Source organism: Rutilus rutilus, assembly GCF_951802725.1.
Source record: "Rutilus rutilus genome assembly, chromosome: 13".
Lineage (NCBI taxonomy): Eukaryota > Metazoa > Chordata > Actinopteri > Cypriniformes > Leuciscidae > Rutilus > Rutilus rutilus.
In genome coordinates, this window is record NC_140218.1 from 14,542,101 (window position 1) to 14,565,680 (window position 23,580).

The 23,580-nt window shown below is 38.6% G+C and overlaps 1 protein-coding gene across 2 annotated transcripts in view; it reads right to left on the bottom strand.

The window, feature by feature from the left end:
• The window catches only part of plxna1a (plexin A1a), a 201,384-nt gene that overhangs the window by 15,588 nt on the left and 162,216 nt on the right, over positions 1–23,580 (bottom strand). Inside the window, exons 17-23 of one of the 2 annotated variants that reach the window (XM_084428130.1) lie at positions 17,886–17,979; positions 16,370–16,606; positions 14,705–14,848; positions 13,003–13,237; positions 7,418–7,560; positions 5,018–5,274; positions 3,600–3,666 (exon numbers count right to left, since the gene is read on the bottom strand). In XM_084428130.1, the coding sequence (XP_084284256.1) occupies positions 3,600–3,666; positions 5,018–5,274; positions 7,418–7,560; positions 13,003–13,237; positions 14,705–14,848; positions 16,370–16,606; positions 17,886–17,979 (1,177 nt within the window). Of the gene's footprint in view, positions 1–3,599; positions 3,667–5,017; positions 5,275–7,411; positions 7,561–13,002; positions 13,238–14,704; positions 14,849–16,369; positions 16,607–17,885; positions 17,980–23,580 lie in introns of both variants that reach the window. The other variant, XM_084428129.1, reaches the window with a different exon arrangement.

A 23,580-nucleotide genomic window follows, 5' to 3' on the forward strand; every position in this document is an offset into this window, starting at 1 on the left:
ATAAGCTACAATGAAGCTTCAATCAAGTTTCGGAGAAAAACTAGCAATTAGGAATCTTATTTAATATAGCTTCAGATGTTCTTGTGGTATGAGAATAAACTCACTAATCCCTGGTTTCTTCCTCAGAAACTACAGAACTGATTAGCCAGTTTATTCATCACAGCTTCAGATTACACATAGCACACATTGTGTGAATTATAAATTACGACACACAAAATCTGAAGCTACAATGAATAAACTTGTCAATCGCTAGTTTCTGAGGCAGAATTGCTACAATGAATCTGAAGCTACAATGAACTATAATGAGTTTCTGAGACTAGCAATTAGCAATCTTCTCCATTGTAACTTCAGATTCACTGTAGCTTCTGCCTCAGAAACTAGCGATTAGCAAGTTTATTCATCGCAGCTTCAGATTATACATAAAACACATTGTGTGAATTATACATTACGACACAAAATCTGAAGCTACAATGAATAAACGTTTTAATCGCTAGTTTCTGAGGCAGAAGCTACAATGATCTGTAATGAGTTTCTGAGACAGAAACTAGTAATTAGCAATCTTTTCCATTGTAGCTTCAGATTACAAAGAAAACACATTATGTGATTTACACATTACCACACAAAATCTGAAGCTACCATGAATACACTTGCTAATCGTTTCTGAGGCAGAATCTACAAAGGTTCTGAAGCTACAATCGAAGCTACAATGAATTGGAATGACTTTCTGAGACAGAAATTAAGTCAATTAAGTCAAAATCTGATATAATTTCCAAAGATTGGTCAAATTTGAATGCAGGAGACACGTAAATCATGATTTACGGAGAGCAGTCACATGCGAGACGCATTAGGCTTGTATCCCTCCTCAACCGACCCCCCGAGCGCAGTGATTATGATGGGCACGGTGAAACGAGGAAACCCGCCGTCTTCCTCCGCCTCACGCATACCCACACGAAACAGTTACTCTGGTTTCCTCCACCACTTCATCCTGTTTTACTCCACCCACCCTCCCACCATATGCTGTTAACGTCTCGTTAGCATCTGTGCTAATTAAGCCGACAGCTGCTAACGAGAGGGAGCGTGAATACATCACTCTTAGAGACCCCCACTGCAGCGCACGCGGCCGAGAGACTAGACCTCATCCCACGCTCTAGCTTCATTAAAGAGACAGAAAGAGAGCGAGAGAGAGAAGACCACATAGACAGACCTCACCCACCCATAGGGCTAATGAACAGTAGCAGGAAAATATCCTGTTGAAATACAGAGCTAGCAGATCAATTATTCCACACCACAGCCTTGAGCAGACCTCGTTCAAAAGCACCACTGTGGCCAAAAAACTGCACTTTGTGAGAGAGATTTCTGGGAAGGTTTGACTTGTGTCAGTTTGCTTCAACTGTGCTTTCTGAGCAGTGTCATCATATGTGATATTACAAGCTGTGTGTTGGTGATGTATGGTGTAACAGCTTGTCAGTTCCACTAACTCACGCCACAATCCCATCCGTCTAAAACAGCGCCGCTTTTCCTAATGCTAATTAGCGATCACAAACTGTCTGCTTCTGAACTTTTGTCAGTTAGCAGAGGAGCCAAACGAGGCCTGTAAACAGACAGAGCTTGAAACGGACTTCAAATGAGCAAATTGGAATTGGCTGATTTAGTCTAAAAGGAACATATTAGGCAAAATATTCATGCTGCTCTTTTCCAGCATGTGAATGAAGACTGACACTGTCAAAGTCCAATGATAAATGAAAAAAACAACAAAAAACTATTTTTTGTTGTTGCTTTGACTGCTTTGTGTGAGACTATTTCTATTCACAATAATATATGTTTCTAGATGTATTTCTAGAAAGTAATATATATATAGTTTTGCTTATATATGTATGTGTAATGTAATGTGTGTGTCAGTGTGTGTGTGTATATATATATATATATATATATATATATCATTGTGCTTATGTATGTATGTGTTATATATATATATATATATATATATATACACATATATACATAAGCACAACCATACATCTACATACATAGTGTGAGTGTATTTTATTTTAATATTTAAAATGTGGTCACTCATCTGATATCATTCTATTATTAGTATAGTACTGTAAATAAATTGACCATTTTCATCTTGTGGATGAACTATTCCTTTACAAACAACTACATTCTATGTTGTCAAATAATGCAAAAGCACGTTCAATTTGTGTCAACTTTAAATGAATTTCTATGATGTGAAAGTATTCTAGACACCGGTTTCCTGTTGATTAAAATTCTTCCAGTGCATGCTGAGCCCTGCATGATTGAACTAATAAAACTAGAGAGCTGCTAATGTAAGAGTGCAAGAGAGAGAGAGAGACAGACAGGGGAGGATGCGACATCCTGCAGCTCAATCACGCTCTGTGAGTGGCGTCATGGAGTGCAGCAGGATGGGGGTGGGGGTGGTGTAAAAAAGGAGAGAGAGAGAGCTAAGAGCTGATGGGGACTCAGATGCAGAGGTGCCGCTAGGGACAGCCTTTGACCTGCCCGACCCCTGACAGACAGCTTCTGTTTCTTAATTTGTCTAATCATGTTGAAACTACTGGTGAGAAGGTTCTCTGGTCGCCCTATTCTTGTAGAATAAAGAGTGTGAATTCATTTTTATGTTTTGTAGGTGTGTTTGGGTGCATTTTTGTTTTATCAGGAGTGGGTGGAACAGACTTTATACAAAAATTCTGTCATTTACTCACCAATCATATCAAAGCTGATATTTTGAAGGTTTCAAATGGTTTGTCCATACGATAAAAGTCAATTGGATTAAAAAAAAAACTCCCCTTAATTCACAAATGTAGATCTAGAATGATTCGTTAGATGGATTCAAACAAATCAAACAGATTCAAAATTTATCTTTGATTGTTTAGAACAGGGGTGCCCAATCCTGCTCCTGCCGATCGACTGTCCTGCACAGTTCATCTCCAACCCTAATCAAACACACCTGAAGCAACCAATTAAGGTCTTCAGGATCACTTGAAAATTAAAGGCAGGTGTGTTTGATTAGGGTTGGAGATGAACTGTGCAGGACAGTCGATCGGCAGGAGCAGGATTGGGCACCCCTGGTTTAGAAGAACTGGCTCATAAGTTCAAGTTGAATGAATCAGACTTGTGAATCAAACTATGAAACCTCACAAATATAAGGTGTAAAATATAAGGTGGCACTGCAGATTCAGTCGTGCGTAAAAACACTGGTGCATGTACTGTACACTACTAATCAAAAGTTTGGGGTTGGTAAGATCTTAATATTGTGAAAAATATTTTTGAATATATTCTGAAATGTAATTTATTCCTGTGATGGCAAAGCATAGTTTTCAGCATCATTATTCCAGTCTTCAGTGTCACATGATCCTTCAGAAATCATTCTAATATGTTGATTTGGTGCACAAGAAACACTATAATTATAAAACAATAATTATGCTGAAACCAGTTATGCTGCTTCATATTTTTGAGAAACTGATCATATTTTTCAGGACTCTCAGCTGAATACAAGTATTTATTTATTTAAAAAAATAAAAAAATAATATAACGACCCCAAACTTTTGAACGATATTCTACATATGGTACCCACTTACTTTTAAGAACTTGTACAGAAGAAAAGTGAACCAGTTCGTAAGCATCTTCTCAGCAACAGACTCGGTCCTAAAAGCAGAGAGGAAAAGAGGAAATATGAATTCCAATTCATTCGATAAAAATGCAATCCAAAAGTAAATAAAAGCCTTCTAAAAAACAAACAAAAAACCTACTAATGTGGCACTTGTGGGGGGAAAAAACTACACTTTTTTCCAAAACAAACCACCAATCTTCATTAAGACCAGACAATTACAGTAATTGGGCGACGTCTTCCATTAATGGCCAACCTGTCGCTAGCCGAAGACCCCCCAAAAGCTTCCCCAGAACAGAAGTAATTAAAGCATGCCTTAATTAATGGACTTCAATTCTCCTAATTCATCTGTAGCTGGCAAACGAGAGCGACTGCTAGTGTGGGCAGCAAACTGCGGCTCCTTCCTCCCTCAGCCCCACCAGGAGCCTTTTCTGCTGTTCAATAATGCATTCACATAGACTTACCAACTCCCATTACTTTCTTACATAAAGGCCTATTATTAAATTATATGCTCGTTAATAAAACGGTGAAGGGGAGATAAGGTGAATGGAGCAGGACAACAGGTATTTCATGTGGGGCAAGTGTACTGAATAGCTCATTAGCGTACTTCGGTAAGTGCGCTAGATCAGGGTTGACGTTGGGTGAGATTGAGAGTGTTGACTTACATGAACTTTTGTGCGTCAGGGAGAAAATTTTAGGTGGTTTTTCCAGGCTGGGAATTTTGTCGCATTTTAAGTCTACTTAAAATGATAGTCAAGGTTTCTTGCACAGAAATCATGATTTAGATTTGCAGTACTATATTCTACCCTTTCTATGACCCTTGATGCGCCCATAATATCTGAGTAGGTACTACATTTGAATTTTAATTTACTTCATAGCAGTTAAAAAAAGTATGCTTTATATAGTATGAGTATGGGTAGTATGAATGAAATTTGGACATACTACATCTGCCATGTTGTCATTATCACGTGACCTACCAGCGTCAGTTGCGTTGCTTCACTTCCAATCATAAATCCTCTCCTGTAGCGTCATCGGATAGTAAAGTGTCTATTGAATGCACACATCCTTATTATTACTGTGTGGTATGTGCTGCTGTGATGTGTACATTTCCCCTCAGGGGAATAATAAAGTTTATTGGATTGAATCGAATTGAACACGTAAGAATCTCGCCGGAAGAAGTAAGCCATCCGGGGACTTTTCACCTACTGTTTTTCAAATACTAGGTATTCGGACACACTACTCTTTTTTTGGCATACTATTTTTGGCATACTTAGATAGCAAGGAAGAATTCGTTTTTTGCTACTGTACCATTAAGAGTTTTAAAACTAAACAACCTCTATTTTGATAGGCCAACTCTGTATATCAGAGTGTGTGTGTGTTCTCTCCCACCTCCTGAGCAGCAGTTTGGGGTGGTTCTTGCTCTCCAGGTTCTTGTCGATGAGGTCAGAGAGCAGCTGTTTGAGGACTCCTGTAGCGTACTCCATCTCTCCCTGTAGAGCTGTCATGATGAGTGATGCCACGTTGCCACGGTCACGCATGGAGAAGGAGCGCTGAGCTTCGAGCGTGCGGATAAATGTCAGAAGGAAGTGCTTCTTGGTGAGGAGTTGACCAAATAGAGTCAAGGCCTTCTCGACATTAGCCTGCACCTGTGGGGGAAAACACGCAGAGAAGCTCATTATACGGTGTAGAGCTAATTATGACATATGTTGTGTTTTGTTGAACAAACAAAAAAGAAACAGTTACATTCAATCAATTACATTACAAAATGATTCATATTCATTTAACAAGATCCTTTCAAAGACTCTAAATTCTCTCACAACATTGGGTCTCCTTCATGAAACACGAGGAGAACATTTTTAAAAAGAAAAGCATTTGAAACAGAAATCTGTTGTAACATTATAAATGTCTTTAGTGTCACTTCTGATCAAATTAATGGGACATTGTTGAATAAAAGTATTATTAAGTAAATCTTACTGATCCCAAACTTTTGAATGGTAGCTCATACCTAAAATAGTTCATACCTAAATTGTTGTTCTGAACGGTTTCATTTTATGATTGACCCAAATTTGTGCTTGTGTTTTATGCCTGAGAATCCCAATACAACAACTTAACAAATGCCATGAATTTGGAGGCGGGACTATCTTTTTAACTGGCCAATAGCAGAGGTGAAAAACATTACATTAACATTTTCAGTGCATTAAACTTGTGCAATGTGACATTTCAAAATAAAATAGTGCATAGTGATTTTATTGTATTCTAACAAGTGGGACTTTTTTTTAAATATTTTTTTATTATAACATTCAGTGATCAGTTATGCACTGTAAAACCAGAGGAATTTTTAAAGAAAGTAAATCAGGTCAATTTCGATTTCACATTGCTTTTAATGTTTTTGATTGACACGTTCTGCCTCTCTGAAGCACAAAGCAAAAGTCCTTTAGTGTTCAAGCACAAGTCCACATGAGGGACGTGTCGCTTTCTGACTGACATCAAAGGGAATCCAAGATGCTAGCAGCTCAAAAACACAACAGAAGGAAATGCAGAGTGAGGAAGGACAGAGAGAGAAAGAGTACAGCAGGAAGCAGATGTGACCTCCGCGTCCAGGAGCGAAAAGTGGCGTTGTGTCCTTCCATGATCCGCAGGGCAGCACCTGTCACTTTTCATCTGCCTCACCTTTTCATACATCTTACCTGTACAATTTCTTGAAGCTACATGTTTATACTAACATAATAAAAGTAACACATCTTACATGTGTCCTAACAAGCCAACCTGTGCGCATATTCATCTAATGAGTAGCCCCGCCCACAGTGAAATCTCATTGGTGCAAAATTCTGCTTCACAAACCTCTATGCAAAACTGTAATTATCTCACATTGTTGCTGGGAACTTTTCACAGCTGTTTAAGACAAAGAGCTATAATCCAAAGAAATTACGGAAAACAAAAACGAACAAATGAAATCTCAGTGCGAGGATGCAGGAATCAGACTTCAAAGCGAACCGACGTCTGTTATTGTCCCCTTCAGCACTTTATGTTCCATGTAACCTGACAAAGGCCTTTTTTTTTCCCAACAACACAGACTAATAAAGTGCCTCAATTCTTCTCTGCTGAGCCGAATGAAATTTGCAGCCTCTCGGGGAGGCCGATTGCACTGTAGGTTGCTTTGGGGCGAGAAGCTACACAGAGCAATAAGGGTCTGAGCCGTGCGCATAGGCACTTGATTACGCCGGGGACTCGGGGGCAAATACAGTGAAAACAAACCCCAGATGAAATAATAAACATGTGATCCCTCCGCAAGCCAACAGCATGACCTGCCGTACGCAGGCCGAAGGACGTAGCATGTTGGAGTAATGGAGTATTTAATTGCGCTGACCGGTGCGTTTTGAGGTTTTACGATTGCTCGTTTAGTGGCGTTGTTTTCTTTAGCTCGTGCTTTTACGCGCCAGTCATTAGCGTCTGGTTCTATAGTACAAGAGGTCACAATCTGTAATGTATTGAACTCTTTCAACTCCAAATTGTAGGTTCAAACTGTATTTTTTCACTCTTTCTGGTGAGTCGCTGACCCCATTTATCAGAAGTCATTGATGTCAAAAATACTGGTAACCACATTTACAATATACATTGTGACCTTTCAAGAGTGTTGATCAGGCGTTATCATAGTTTATTCTATCTTAGCTATATGTGAGGGCCTGATGTTATTTTTTCTAGTATTAGTAGTGCTCTGATGATTTTTGATTGCGTTGTTAGTTCTGCTCTATAGGGGTACCGTGGTGATGGCGATGTACTGACCCGTACCTCCATCTCCTTGAGCACCGGGTGGTCCTCAATGCCTGGGAACAGCACTCTCATTGCGTAGATTCGATAGTCCAGGAACGGGATACCTGCCCCATCCAGCTCTTGGGTCAGCTCGTGGATGTCGGTTTGGAGCTCTGCAAATGCTGTGAGGAGAAAAGAAAACCTAGTAAGTAGAGTTTCAACACTATCTGACTAATCAAGTTATAAAAAATAATAATATATAAAATAATATATATATATATATATATATATATATATATATGTGTGTGTATATATATATATATATATATATATATATATATATATATATCTATCTGTGTATATATATATATATATATATATATATATATATATATATATATATATATATATATATATATATACATACATACATACATACATACATATACACACACACACACTACCAGTCAAAAGGTTTGGATCAGTACGATTTTTTATGTTTTTAAAAGAAGTCTCTTCTGCTCACCAAGGCTGCATTTATTTGATAAAAAAAAAAAAAAAAAAAAACGAATTTATTCCTGTGATCTAAGCTGAATTTTCAGCATCATTACTCCAGTCTTCAGTGTCACATGATCCTTCAGAAATCATTCTAATATGCTGAATTGATGCTCAAGAAACATTCATTATTATTATCAATGTTGAAAACAGTGTAGTTTTTTTTTTATTAATAAAAAGTTCAAAAGAACAGCATTTATTTGAAATAGAATCTTTTGTAACATTATACATGTCTGTACTGTAACTTTTGATCAATTTAATTCATCCTTGATGAATACAAGTATTGATTTATTTTATTTATTCAAAACTTTGAACGTAGTGAAAACTAATAAACTAATAAAACAATCATAAAGGTAATCAGTCACATCAATATATATACAACCAGCTACTACTGTAGATCTATAAGTAACTCAACCCTCAACATATTTCCAGAGTAGTTTTGCAGTGCAGAGAATGATTTAATAATATATCTTTTTTAAATCAGGGTACATAATAAAACATCTCATAATAGAAGTATGGTTTGCTTTCATACCTAAGAATAAAAATAAACTTTAAATAAAGTGGTGGAAAATTATGGAAAAATGTGGTCACTGGGAGCCTCGTGAAATAATAAGTACTTATTGGGTAAACAGAAGTAATGCTAAATCTGTCAATCTGTTTGTTTACTCAGTTTATAACTAATTTGGTTTTGCTATTCGAAAAGAGCGGGAGGGAAGAGACGTAAAACACAAAGTTCACGGGAAAAGAAAGTCAATTAATTGCATGAGTGGGTAATTAATAAAGGAGCGGAGCTTTTCATGCATAATTTCCTCCAGCTGTTGTTCCTCCTCGTTGTCCGCTGGGATACGAATTCTGAAGCACGAAGCTCCTACTCTAAGTGAGGGGTTTTCATCTTAAAAATACTACACAAATATTATTCAAGATGAATTGTCCAACGGGATGTTCAGTCTCCTGATGAAAAAAAAAAAAAAAGAAGAGAAAGTGACAGGCCTAAAGAGCTTTTAATTCAACGGTTCTTTCTCTTCAAAAGTGCACTCGAAAGGCCTAACAAAGATTTCCAACATGAGGGATGGCCTTGTAATTCAATTTCGCTTCATTATTTGGCGAGGCGCGTGTCGGATTGTAAAGCATGAGGGGGCATTACAGACAGCTTGAATTGCGAATTTTGAAAGGCTTCCTGTTGTAGTGGTCAAAAACATTACACCACTCAGGAAGAATCAGTGCCTGGCAAGGTCAGCCAGCAAAACATTTCCTTTAGTGCAGAAGCTGTTTGTCAAAACACGTTTGAAAAGTTTTCGGACACTGTGCTGATAATGCGTTTCTTTCTGCAATCGTTCCTTTAGTTGTGAAAGCACTCAAAGTGAAACAATTCCAATTACTGTGATGTCCACACATGCTTGCACTAACATTTCTGGGCTAATGTAAAGCAGAGAGGCGAAGCTGATATCCCCACTGAGCGTTCCCGGGATCTAAACCGACGCTGGATAGCTGGCTAATTAGCCATTAGCCGTATCCTTTGTTTGTTTGTACCACTGCGCTCTCTGATGGGCTGCATCATGGCTCAGTAAGTCTTTGCACATGGTAAATCGCATGTCCCTGGATGGCTCTCGCCGGTCCACACCCCATGACTGTGCAGCGCCATCATGACTGCATCCACCCTTCCGAATGCTACACAGACAAACTAGAGGGCGAAGTTGCTCAGAGGGTTGGGAAAGCATTTAGAGGCCGTTGACGCTTTTAGGTGAATAAGCCATGAAGTACTTTTTACAGTAATAGACAAATTTGAATTATATCTCAAATTTTGGTAATGAGAATTTGGGGGGGGAAATGTGTAAAATATTTATTTTAATTCTAAATATATTATATACAATTATTACCTTAAAGGTGGGGTATGTGATTCTCTTTTTTGGCCATTTTTTCAAAATCACTTGAAATCCTATTCCTATACAGCCACTGAGTTGGAAGCACTGAAATGAAAATTAAGCAATTTAATCATCTGTGGAACGGGCAGGACTCGAAAAACTCCAGCCAATCATTTCCAAGACCACCTAGAATCATTGGACAGTAAGTGCGTCAATCAAACGGTCGTACCATACCCCCCTCCCCCATCCATGTCCATGTTCTTCGAATGGGTGGAGTCAAAGGAAAGAAGGTAGGACCATTTGAGTTGTGTATTTTCAAAATCTGCCGGCCGTTTTGCAAATCACATACCCCACCTTTAAATGCATGAATGTTTCGCCAATCATTATACATATTCGGGTCTTGACACTGATGGATCTCCACCTGTTGCAATAATATAAAACTCTTCTGATGTTAAAGTAACTATTAAAGAACAATAAAATAAAGCATATTTTGTTACCTTTTGGAGCTTGGAAGGGTTCGGTTTGAGCAGATGTTTTATACCATCAACACTGTCCTCGTAAGAGCTCATTTCCCAGTACATTAGCATCTGGCTCATATACGCGATTTCAAACATTTCTCAAAACTATCTTTTTCAACATCTTCAAAATCAATATTTTGATCTCTGACAGCTTCTTCACCAGATCCACCATCAAGTGACAGTAACACTAATGTTTGATTGCGTTCAGTAAATCGCTAAGTTTTGCTGATGGTACTCCCTATTACTTTGTTTTCTGCCTGCGATGACTATGAGTGAAACGTCACTTCATCATTGTGTATCAGACATTGCCACCTTGTGGAATAAAGGTGAATTGCACTTATTCAGTCATTAAATATTAAATTATTGTTGTGCAGAAACACCTCAGTTCATTAGCGACCTTGTACAATTTTTACAACAACAAAAAATGAATGGGAAAACAGGCATTCTTTTATAAAAAAATTTTTTCTTGTTATATTGTATATGTAGCCTGGGTTTCCCCATACTGCCTTGCTCGCAGCGCGATTTTATTCCAGATGGACCAGATTTTCCCCTGAAAAAGGGAACCAATCACAGAATGGGGAGGGAGCAGCAAGACGATGACGACACCGAAGCAGTTTGTTTATATCTATGAATCCAACATGGCATCAGACTTGACGTTACCTTCTACCCTCATGTTTATCTTGCACAAACGGTAATATTCGCTAAACGCCATCGTGCACAAATAAATCTTTGACCCATCGTCTTTTTCCTCGTTGAATTTCTGTCGCTCTACATACGTCATCTGGTATAATTGAAGCGATTGGTTATGAGCTACGTACAGGCGCATTTGATAGACATTCATAGCGCCCAATAAACGACTCTGGGCATTCATAAACCACGCCTCAAATACAAGAAAATGAACACGTGGTTCCCAGACCAAGTCTCAAATGAGACTTGGTCTGACGTTAGCCAGGCTATTGTATATGATGAATTGATTGAGGAATACTAAGATTGATGTCTAACTTAAAATAAATATATGAGGAAGGGGGAAGTAAATGACGTCCCGGGTCACTAAAGAGTTTTTAAAATATTTTAACAGATATTTAAACTTTTTCCCCCAAAAAACTTGTTTCCTTGTAATTTTGATGTAAAATATGACGTCTTGACAGGTTTTGTGAGATTCACCCCTTCGCAGCCCATTTTCTGGCCCTGTTGACCTCACTGGGTTTGACAGCCCACGGGTTTGAGAGCTTCGTGTCATTACGAAGCAAATCCATTCCCAGCCCAAAACGAGAAATAACCAAGCTGAGGTCATAAATATTTTGCAGAGGTTGTAAATAATGTCAGCGCATATGATCCAAATAAAATATTGATGCACAGATTGAATGGCATTGCGATAACAAACCGTTCAGGTTGTCCACTAATGAAGGCGGTCGGCCAATCAGTGAGAATCAGGCCTAAAGAACGTGACAGCTAATCAATGTCTACCGGTTCCTTCACCCATTTGGCAAGCAGCAAATTTCTTTCATCATTCTCCCTCTGACATTCAGCCATCTCCCCCTTTGCGGTGAAAAAGACTGTTTGTTAGCTAGCTAGCCACGGCACGCTTTTTCATCCTCCTGACAGGGTTGTGACCAGGAGGGTCGACAGTCCTAAGATAATGGCCAATTAGACCCAGTGCATCTCTACGAGACCAGGTAGAGTGTGGCACTGGGAACCTTTACGGCATACGGAAACTGCATTTCATACTGGGTGGAAGACGGAATCCCATAACAGAGCGGCCCACTAACACCAACCTGTTACCAAGACATGCCAACAACAATAATGGTGTCACCATGGCGACAAGAGAACGGAAAGATGTTAATGTGGAGCTTGATCGTAGGACCTGCAGGTTTCACTTCAACAGCAATTTAAATCGCGTATGAAAATCACATTCTCTGATGATTCATCACAGCGAGTGTCATTTACATAAAACACCATTCTTAAATGTATTAGTAGGAACAGATAGGGTGTAAAAGCTTTTACAAAAGTATTCATTTATTAGGGTCGACTAGTGTTATTTTATTAGTAGAGGACTAGGCAAGTCAATGCATACTTTATGTAAATTAATACATGTCATTGACATTTGATTCATTTCAGATTGTATGTTTTTAAAAGAAGTCTCTTATGCTCACAGAGGCTGCATTTCTTTGATTAAAAATACAACAAAAAAGTAATATTGTGAAATATTATTACAATTTTAAAATCTATTTTAAAATGTAATTTATTCCTGTGATGCAAAGCTGAATTTTTTTAGCATCATTACTCTAGTCTTCAGTATCACATGATTCTTCAGAAATCATTCTAATATTTTGATTTGCTGCTCAAGAAACGTTTATTATTATTATTTATTATCAATGTTGAAAACATAAAAAATCTTACCGATCATGTATACATGCACACACACACACACATGAAATTGTGCATGTATAATTGTATATATAGTCCATTTAACATGTTAATTTAGTACAAATATTTAACAAAGCAATTAACCTGTGTCTGACCCGTATGTAAATTCTGCAATAACATAATTCATTTAATTAAGCAATTTAATTGATTGACAGCATTGTTACTGTATAAAAGGGCAAACATGCAGATGCAGCAGGATGCAGTTTGTGAACCATCTTTGCAGGCCCTAAATGATATATGACATACTAATAATTAATCTCACCTTCTTTGCACTCGAGAGCGACTCTAGACTCCAGGTTGTCCATTTGTAGCTGGAGTCGTTTGAGTGTGCGGTCAGCGTCGCGGGACTTGCGCTTGTATGCGATGAGCACAGCGATGATGACCAGCAGCAGGAGTCCTCCACCTCCTCCGATCCCGATGATGGCAGGCAGGGTGAGAAGGCTGTCGGAGTAGATCTGCAGCGTGCCGGGGGAATATTCAAACCCTCCTGCTCGGATCTGTAACAGAGGCACGGAAGACCTGACTCACTGAGGCGCAGGAAGCGAATCTTGTGTAGTGGCCTGCGATCTGCAATTAGCTGCGATTAGCATTCATCATGTTGTTTGGGCAATTCATTTGTGAGAATCAACTTTTTGCATCAAGAATGCAACAGCAGCTTCACACAAGTCACAAATTAAAACTTTATGAGCCAATCACATTTATGAGACAAGCTCGGAAATTGAAAACCCATTTAGTTCAAAACGCCCTATTATTACTGGATCATTTCAAGCTTGAATTTCGAAAATAGAACATTTAACAAGGAACCTTGTGATTGTTTACACAGCTCTGTCTTGGCAAAAATCAATTCACATAATGTCAAGGTGTTTTTCTTTTCTTTTCTTTTCTTTTTTTTTACCGTAAAAGTGTTTTTACATCAGGGTTAAATGTTTAAAACCATTGATATATATATATATATATATATATATATATATATATGTGTGTGTGTGTGTGTGTGTGTGTGTGTGTGTGTGTGTGTGTTTTCATATATATATAAAAAGCCATACCTAAATTCTGTAATAACTTAATATCACATAACTCCTTCGAACCTCTCCTCAACAAAGCACACAATTTGAGGTATCATTCATGTCTGTAGCACAAACAAATTATTAAATTCATTCCGTTGGGTTAGGGGTGTTGAAATAAAGTGAAGCGCAAACAGCGCATAATGTAAATCTGTGGAATTGAACTACAAGAGAACTCCACTGCAGACATTACGTGAGTGTGTGTAATGCACCGCAGGCATTGTGTGCTTTCTGCAAAACTGCAGGGACCCCTGGGAAGGCATGGGGTCAAAGATCCCAGCCATGCAAAATTTCCTAGAGAGACTCTCTAACAGGGGTCACAGCAGTCAACGCACAGCTGTGTGACCAGCACACTCACATGATCACATGTATACACACACACACGAGACTAATTCTCACATAGAGGCCAAAAGATACAGAAATCACACACACTGAGAGCTGCCAGACGTGATCCAATGCACCAAGGGCGGCCCATAAGTAGGTCAATGTACATGGGACAAGAGCACAGCTGTGTCTCCCTCTCCCTGGCCTGGCTTCACGTCGTCTCTTAGTGCCGCACGCGGATTGCAACACAAAGAGACACGTCTATTTTTGAACCAGCATTTTTCAAAGAGCATTTGTAAAAACATATATTTCATACAATTTCTCTCAATCCAATGTGACATTTGTGGCAAAAATAATACCAATGCAGAAAACAGGCGTAAATATTTTTCTTCTCGAAGCATTCTGCTTTCAGAGCCATCACAACGAATGACATGCTGCGAGAAGATAAAGAGTGTCCTTTCAAGACGTTTTCCTTCGGCGGGGCATTCGGTTGGTGCTAAGTTCATTTCTGACTGCCAGTTGTCATTTCAGATCTTTTGACATTTGGACAGAGTGAACTTGAGGATCTTGAGTACATACCGTCACTTTGTGCTGGCCGGTGAGGTTGGGCCATTCGCACAGCAACTGGGTCTCAGAGAGCGTCAGAACGCACGGCGTCTCTCCGATGAACACGGTGTAGTTCAGTCTGGAGTTACCAGGAGCGACAGGAATCAAATTACGACCCTGCAATGATGAATAAAAAATATATATAATAAGATAAAAAAAAAAAAAAAAAAAACTAACATTCATTGCTTTTTTGACATGATATCATTTGACCATCACCTTAAAAGCATCAACTGCGCAAATATAACTAATTTCCATTAAAAAACTATTACTGCAAATTTTCTTTGTAAAGGGAAAAATGATTTAAGTATTACTAAATGATATATTTTTTATATATTACATATGCAGAAATTTAAGTTTATCATTTTATATTTACATTTATTAATATTATTACTACAAATAAACATTTTATATGATATAAAAATAAAATAAAAAATTTAAATATCAATAAAATATAAATAGTATACACACGCACACAAACACTATAACAAAATATCCATTTAAATAATTAAAACAATATAAATTAAATACTTCACATAAAAAGAATACATTTAAAATAAAACATAAAAAATAATAAACAAATTAAATACATTTTTATTGATATTTTTTGTGTGTTGGCAACAGTGAAAATATGAAAAATGTCTATAGAATGTTCATTGACATTAAGCTGCAAATAGCGCCAGAATGGGTTTTCCAGATAATAGTGATGGTCCATTTTTGTCTGAAATAAATTTAGCATCACACAACCTTGGACACGTAAAGGTCATGTAGATATTGATTTTAAAAAAGCAAAGAAAACCCCAGAGGGCTTGAACAGATATGAACATATCCTGTGACTGATCTCCTCAATGGAGATAAACAGTAAGGAAAATAAAGGACGGAAATCTCTGCAGCCACATGGACGGACGGGACAGGAAAGAGAAATGTTGATGAACAACAGCAAAGCACCAACATACCCCCCCCCTCCCACCCCATCCTCAGGGTTCAGTGATGCCATGGCACGACGCTCTTTAATGCAAATTCAGCTCCCTCTCCCCTTCTCATCTCATCCGCGCCGCCAACCCCAGATCAAATTAGATGAGAAATTAATTGCGTGGAGAATGTGATGCATCTCCAGAATATCCCTGATTATTTCACCAAATTGCATTTCGTATTTTCCTTCGCTTTGCTAATGCACCGGGTTGTTTTCTCTCCCCCCAATAAGCCAGACGGGGGATCGGGCATTAAGTAAAAAGGTTTCGTTAATAAATTTCCATTTAACAAAGAAATATCACCTGACATGCTTCGACTCTCACCTCAGTTGGTTTAAAGAAAAGAGAAGCTTTCATTACAGGAGAAACCAGCTGGTCTCTGTGATCAGCATTTAGAAGTTTATAAACGAAGAGATGAAGGAAGTTGTAAGTATGGACCAGACAAATCAATAAAAAAACAAAACGAGAGAATCAGATATCAGTTTTTTTTTTTTTTTTTTTTTTAGTTATTAGCTATTTTACAGTGTACTTGTATTTATTGGTACAGTAGACAGGACAGGAAAATGTGCACAGAAGAAGGGGGAACATGATCAGTAAATGACTCAAACTCAAATTGGCCACAAAAACCTCACATCAATACCCACAAATCCATCGACATCTTGACTTATACCTTCAGGATGAGGGGAGATGTTGGTTTGAGCTCCAGAATGCCTGTGGGACTGAGGGGTTCAAAGACGGGATCCGGGTAGTAGCTAAAGCTCTCGTTGACGACCACAAGAGCGTGGACGTTATCCATGTAGAAGCCGATCTCATCGGGTCCGCTGCCAGTCTCTGCAAAGCCTCGCTCTGAATCAGCCACCGACGGGGCCAGACAGACCATAACGGAGTTGTTGAAAACAGTGCAGTTCTGAGTAGAATAGGAAAACAGAGAGGCAAAACTTCATAAAACTGCAACATTTCAAATCAACATTTATTATCAGGACTGTCCAAAAAATAACGTGTGGGGTGGGTTTAGAGGGGGGTAATTGAGAATGAATGAGGGAAAGTCATGTGAGAGGAGGCAATGCCTCCATCACGCTATGATTGGATGTGATTGGTTATGACTGATTCGCACGATAAATCCCGCCTCGTTTTCGTGCATGTTCCGCGTTCGCGAATTAGTCTGAATGAACAAAATGATGCCGTTAATGGGAAGACTAATTAAAAAAGCAAGTAAACAGCCCGGCCACTTAGATACCACCGCTTTATGTCACGTCAAAATCAAACTTGAAATGGCCTGAAAACATGATCACTGTTGGGGTTTTTAGCGAGCAATAAGCTTGGTGAAATTAACCTCCGTGTCTGTGACCAGTGTTTACCGACTGATGAAAATAAGTTGACAGCTGAACATCAGTTTGGAAATAAAATGCATTGTTTAAATAGTTACTGCCTTTGGTTATTATTTTGAAATAAATGTAAAATGCTTAAAACACTAACTTGATGAGATTTATTATTGGTTTTAATAAATAGAACATTACATTGTTAATATAAAAATACAAAATAGAATTGTATTTTTTAATGTATAGTAAAGTAATATTTAACCAGGAAAATGTGACACGACATTAAGTGTAATTGGGGCATGTACATTTGAGTTTATATATATATATATATAGATAAACTGTGAGAACTCTGCCTCCTCATTTCAGAACACCACTGATTATATATATATATATATATATATATATATATATATATATATATATATACACACACACACACACAATGTAAATTGTAAATAATTTCATTAAAATATTTAATTGATTGACCTTACTTATTAAATCGTTACAACAGAAGCCATGTCGGATATAGTTCTAGTTATAATGTTACATAAAACATTTTGTTAATGTGATGTTGAAAACACAGAGGTCATTTAAACAATAGGACAGTAAGAATTGTGTAGAAAATGAAACAGAGTGACAAAGATATTTCTGTGACCTTTCCCAAGTGCCTCTTTTATGGAGTCCTTTAAGCAAGAACAGTGGCAGGAGAACATGTGGGAGCTTTTGTGAGATGAACATTTAGATGGTTTCCTTAGAGCGAAGGAGAAAGCTGACTGAAAAATGCCGGAATACAAGGGAAAAATATATGGCTAGTGGTGTGGAAGGAAGAAATGTCAGGAAAGAAAAGGGAAAAAAAAGGATACTTACATGGAAGGACTCGGCAGAGCCGTACTTGGCGCGGATCTTGGGTTCTTTAATGGTGGCCAGGTTGGTGCCGCTGATCGTCAGCAGAGTCCCACCGCTGGGAAGAGAAACAGGAAGTCATCATCGAAACATGATGGGTACAGATCTCACACAATAACCCAATCATACAGTCTAGCTCAACACTTGGCCTTGAAATCTGAAGAAATATCAGTCTATCAAGCTTTTCATCCCAAAGGGAGGTAAAACAGAGCAGAGGTAATATATCCCATAATCACTTTTGCCGATGAGACACAAAAAGGATTTTCGTGAAGAGCCGGGAGTTTAAAGACATTCCACCTCTACATATGCGGCACCCGTTTCATAAGTCATAAAAGAGGCTGAGATTAGGTGATGCGGTTATTCCGAGCCCATCAATTCAAAACTAGAGTTTTATAGCTTTCAGTCAGTGGCAGTTAGCTTCAAGGCTAACTATATGCTAGTGCACTTCTTCATTCTGTAAGACCAAATATACTATATATTTTTAAGTGAGAGATTTTATTTAGGTGAAAAAATCAACCTCTAGACTGAGAATCAGTCCCATAAATGTACATCCCCTTGCAATGGCAAGTAGCAAATTGACATTGCTCACTTTATTTCTTTTCTCAACCATCGATTGGACACAAACAAATACATTCATTGTGAAAGTGGTATTTTAAATGCAATTTTGCCAGCCTGTGATGTAAACTAGATGCTACTGGCTATTTAGAAAAAGAGAAAGCTCTTGAACCAAATCCTGCCCCAACTTCTTGTTTCAAAAGGAAATGTGTCAACCTTGCAGCTCAGTTTGTCTTACCAGGTGTTTGGAGACCTGTTTGCCCACAGCACACTATATGTGTGAGTTCTTTCAGTCTCTCTCCGAAGTCCATAGTCTGTCTGACTAAGTGAAAATCCCTCTTAACTCAGGTACAAGCTTCAGAGAACAAGAAAAAGGACACTCTGCCTACAAATAGATCCTCTACCTACCACTGAGAACATATCTCATTCCAGTCACAGTGCTTGCCGGTATGCAACTGTACACTTGATGTATTGCAAGCATGCAGTCCTGTTCTCTTTATTACCATGGCTGCAACCAACCTCAATACTCGAGAGGACAAAAGTGTTACCTTCAAGTGACATCAAATCAGTTTAACAGTTTAGCTAACCTACTCAGCAAATAGTATCTTCAGTAGTTGATAATAGTTAACAGGTTTCTATCCATCCATCCATCCAATTTCAATAATTTTATATATAGTTCAGTCACAAATAAAGAGTTTATCTGCAGTATGTCAGAAATACAAGCTACCGTAGTTAGTTTTGCGAGTTTGGAGCCTTTGCTGTTCTTGGTTTCTTTCATGTTTGTCCTAACTTTTGGTCTCTTGGCATTTGTCTGTATTTGATGATGCAATATGTACTTTTAGATTATGTTTTTTGGCTGATCTAAACACTAAATCGTTTCATGATACCAATTTGCCTAGGGTTCCCTATGCCGACATCTTCCGAAAAAACACTTGTGTTCACAAGCTTGTTGACATAGGCGGTCTGCGAGTTTGAGTCTCACACCGTACCGCTGCTGATGTCTCTGCCTGTTTGCCTCTGTGACACCTGCTGTGTGCCGTGGCCCTGAAGGGCATTTTCAGCTCGAATCAATAGAGCTTCTCTCAGTGCTCACTAACAGGCTCTGGGGCCACAACTTTTGGATTTCAGTTATGTCTGTTCAAGCTAAGGGCGACTTCTGCACAGGCGCAGTCATTTCTGGTTCTGCTTTGATCCCTGAGTGTGTGTGTTTGTTTTTCAGAGGCAGATGGAAGGGGGGGAAAGGTACTATGGTATAGACTCCTGCGGGATAATGGCCCCGTTCAAAGCAGGGCACGATGGAGAAAGAACACGCTTGACTGTAGCGGCCTGGGTTAGCATCAGAACACACAATCACACAGATACTCAGTTGAGAGTATGTGTGTTGTGACAACTCTTTTGTGACTATAGAAAAAAAGAGTAAATATATATATGAAGAGTTCAGATGCAAAAGCCTCTAAGTGCCATCTGAAATTTTCTTCTAGAATGATCATTTTTATCAAGCTCGTTTATTTAAGTTCAGTAATTTCACTTAAATGACAATTAATAGGTAATTTTCATTGCCATTTAAGTGAAATTACTGAACTTAAATATACAAGCTGCATGAAAATGGTCATTCTAGAAGAAAATTTCAGATGGCACTTAGAGGTTTTTGCATCTGAACTCTTCATATATATACAGTACTGTGCAAAAGTCTTAGGCATGTTAATACCACACCCCCCCCCCCCCCCCCCCCACCACACCACACAAAAAAAAAAAAAAAGGTTTTAAGTCAGTTATTTATATCTTTTGCTGTAGTGTGTCAGTAGGAAATATCAGTTTACATTTCCAAACATTCTTTTTGCCATTAATTGTAATAATTCAGTGAGATTTGTGTATGCACAAGGAGTCTGACAACAGCCGGTATGATCTGATCTCACCATCATCGAGTCCGTCTGTGATTATTGTGGGGGGGGGATATTAACATGCCTAAGACTTTTGCACAGTACTGTATATATGCTGCTTCTGCACATGTAACATACATGAAATAACCCCTGTATCAGATCTATACAGGTGGAGCTGGGGAAGGTGGAGGGTTTCTGAAAGTGGGCTGCACTACTGGTATTTGAATGTTGAGCCGCAGCTCATTGGCCTATGATGTAACAGCAACCAATCAGCTACGCTATGTAGATGAGATGTGATTGCTACCAAATGAGTTAAGGACCTATCGGACTGTGCCATCTAGTGTCTAATGCCAGAACTTGGTATAAATATGGTAGGAACAGTATAACCTGGACCAGAAATCAGAGATCATTCAAATATTGTTTTAAAATAAAAAAAATAACAATTGTTAGACACGGATACATGCTAAGTGCATAAAGTCAACAGCTTTGCTGTATAGCTTTAAATTTTTCACCTTTTTGCTCCCAAAGAGCATACCGCTGACACCACACAAAGGTAAATAAGAAAGTAAGTGATAGAAAGAGGGAGAGAGGGGGAGTGTTGAGAGCTTCTTTTCATCTACAGGCTTTTAAAGAGCTCACTCTATAACCCGCAAGAGAAGCGAAGATGCAGGTGATAAGTGCTCCATCCTGCCTGCCCCATCTGACACCGCTGATGGTGTTTCTATAGACTTGTTGTTTTTATTTCACCCCCGACACCGACAGGCCAGACATGCTTTAGTGCAAATCACTGCTCCTCCCTGGAAAAGCTGCAAAAAAACATCTCCTGACAGCAGCTCTGCTCACAGGTGCAGAAGTCTGATGGCGTGAAGGGAGCGACGCCTAAAAGAATCTCATTTTTCAACCTCTTAATGAGTTCTGCTCATGTGTCAAGAGAAAGCGTAACACAAATAGCTTCGTATTGATTTTTATTACTTCTTTGTAGTTCCAACGTCCTTCAGCGAGGTAGGAGGAATTGCTACGTTTTTAATTTTGCCATTTTTATTAAGAGGGGAAGTAGAGAGATGACAGAAAATTATGGCAAAGGAACTGGGAGACAAAGTGGGCCGGATTCGAACCCGTGACTGCCACATGAACACCACAGCAATGTGTTTTGGAGCACATATGCTAACCACAGGCAATGGCTCTGAAAAAAAACCAGCTACATTTTAGTTTAGTGAAAGTGAGTGTAAGTGAAGGGTGTAACTTTTATTAAAAAAAAAAAAAACTTTCTGTTGGTGCTTGAAATTCTCAAGATCCAATGTACAAATTATAATTTCTGTCAGCAATTTTTGGGCCGCAATCAGTTGAGGTTCGTCTTGTGGTGCACGTAGCATATTTAGCTAACTGCCAGCTATTTTAAAGACATTTTAAACAAACCACAACCGGTTTTACCATATATTTGTGATGTGTAAATCTATAATAAAGTTAAAAGAAATTACATACATGCTACTTAAAATCAATGTCTGATTGCGTTTAGAGGGAAAAGCTGATCATTACTGCTGGCCTAGGAGCAGTTTTCTTAGTAATAATAGCATATCGGTGAAACAGATTTGGCAAACTATCAAGTGTTTGCGCTCTGGAGAGCATGAACGTGTTTTTGCAGTGTTGAGCAGTGTAGTCAATCACAAACATAGGTGTTGATTTCCTGAAAGCAATGGTCAATCAGAGGTGTTAAGTTTTGAGCGGTGAGTGGATTCAGAGCTCTGCGCGCTCGCAAATCCTCTCATTACTACAAACAAAGTGTAGACAGATTCATTGCGCAGTCAGTTGCATTGATTTTAAAGGAATTTTGTGAGATTGCGATGAACTGAGATGAGTGACAGCTTTTTAGTAATTATAAAGGGAGCGCTCTTTGAGCACTTTCTGCCATGCCAAATCCCACATACAATATGCTTGTTTTTCTGTTAAAATTAATAGTGGTTCGTGAATGTGGTCCCTTTAATAACATAAGTTATCGGGAGCGTATATGCTGGGATGTGTAGGTTGTGCGGTGACATGTAACTTGAAACTATTTCAAGGAAATCTATTTAAATGTGTTTTTAAAGGGAAGCGCATCTCCTTGCCCTGGAGTTGGTTCACCCTCCGCATATGCAACTGCATTTTGAAATTATATATATACACTGCCTGGCCAAAAAAAAGGTCGCTGTTTGGATTTAAACAGGCAAATGCTTAAGAAAAAAATTTCTAGCATGTTATATGTTTGGCAACAATTCTTCTAACCCTAATTGATGGAGTGTGTTGCTTTCATTTTTTAAACAACCATGTAGGAAGACACATCATGGCCATATTCCAGGATGACAATGTCAAGATGCATCAGGCTCAGATTGTGAAAGAATGGTTGGGAGAGAGCATGAAGAATCATTTTCACATGAATTGACACCTCTGAGTCCAGACTTTAAATTCATTGAAAGTCTTTGGGATGTGCTGGAGGAGACTTTACAGAGTGCTGGACTCTTGCATTGTCAATACAAGATCTTCATCAAACATTGATGCACCTCTTGATGGAAATAAATGTTTTTCAATCAAAGACTCTGAAGCAATTGCCTATTTAAATCCAAACAGCAACTTTTTGTGTATATAAGTTTAGGGTATTGGATAGTATTAAAGGGTTAGTTCTCCTTTATTAAATGCCTTATTCTGCATGACCATATTCTGCATCCCTTAAAGGGTTAGTTCACCCAAAAATGAAAATTCTATCAGTAATTACTCACCCTCATGTTGTTCCAACCCCGTAAGACCTTCGTTCATCTTCGGAACACAAATTAAGATATCTTTGATGAAATCTGAGCGCTGGCTCACTTCTCCATAGGCTTCTAGGTGACCGAAACTTGCTGGCCCAGAAAAGTTATTAAAGAGATCGTTAATATAGTCCAAGTGACTACAGTGGCTCAATCTTAAGTATATCAAGCGACGAGAATACTTTTTGTGCGCAAAAACAAACAAAAATAATGACTTTATTCCACTATTTATTTCCTTCTATCTGGGCCTCGAGTTGGTTCACGTAGTGTTTTTGCGCAGCGCGTCTGTGTTACACGTCACCACGTAGGCTCACTATTGGCCGACGCTGGTCATGTGTGTGATGCATGTGACGTACAACACAGACGCGCTGCGCAAAAACACTACGTGAACCAACTCGAGGCCCAGATAGAAGGAAATGAATAGTGGAATAAAGTTGTTATTTTTGT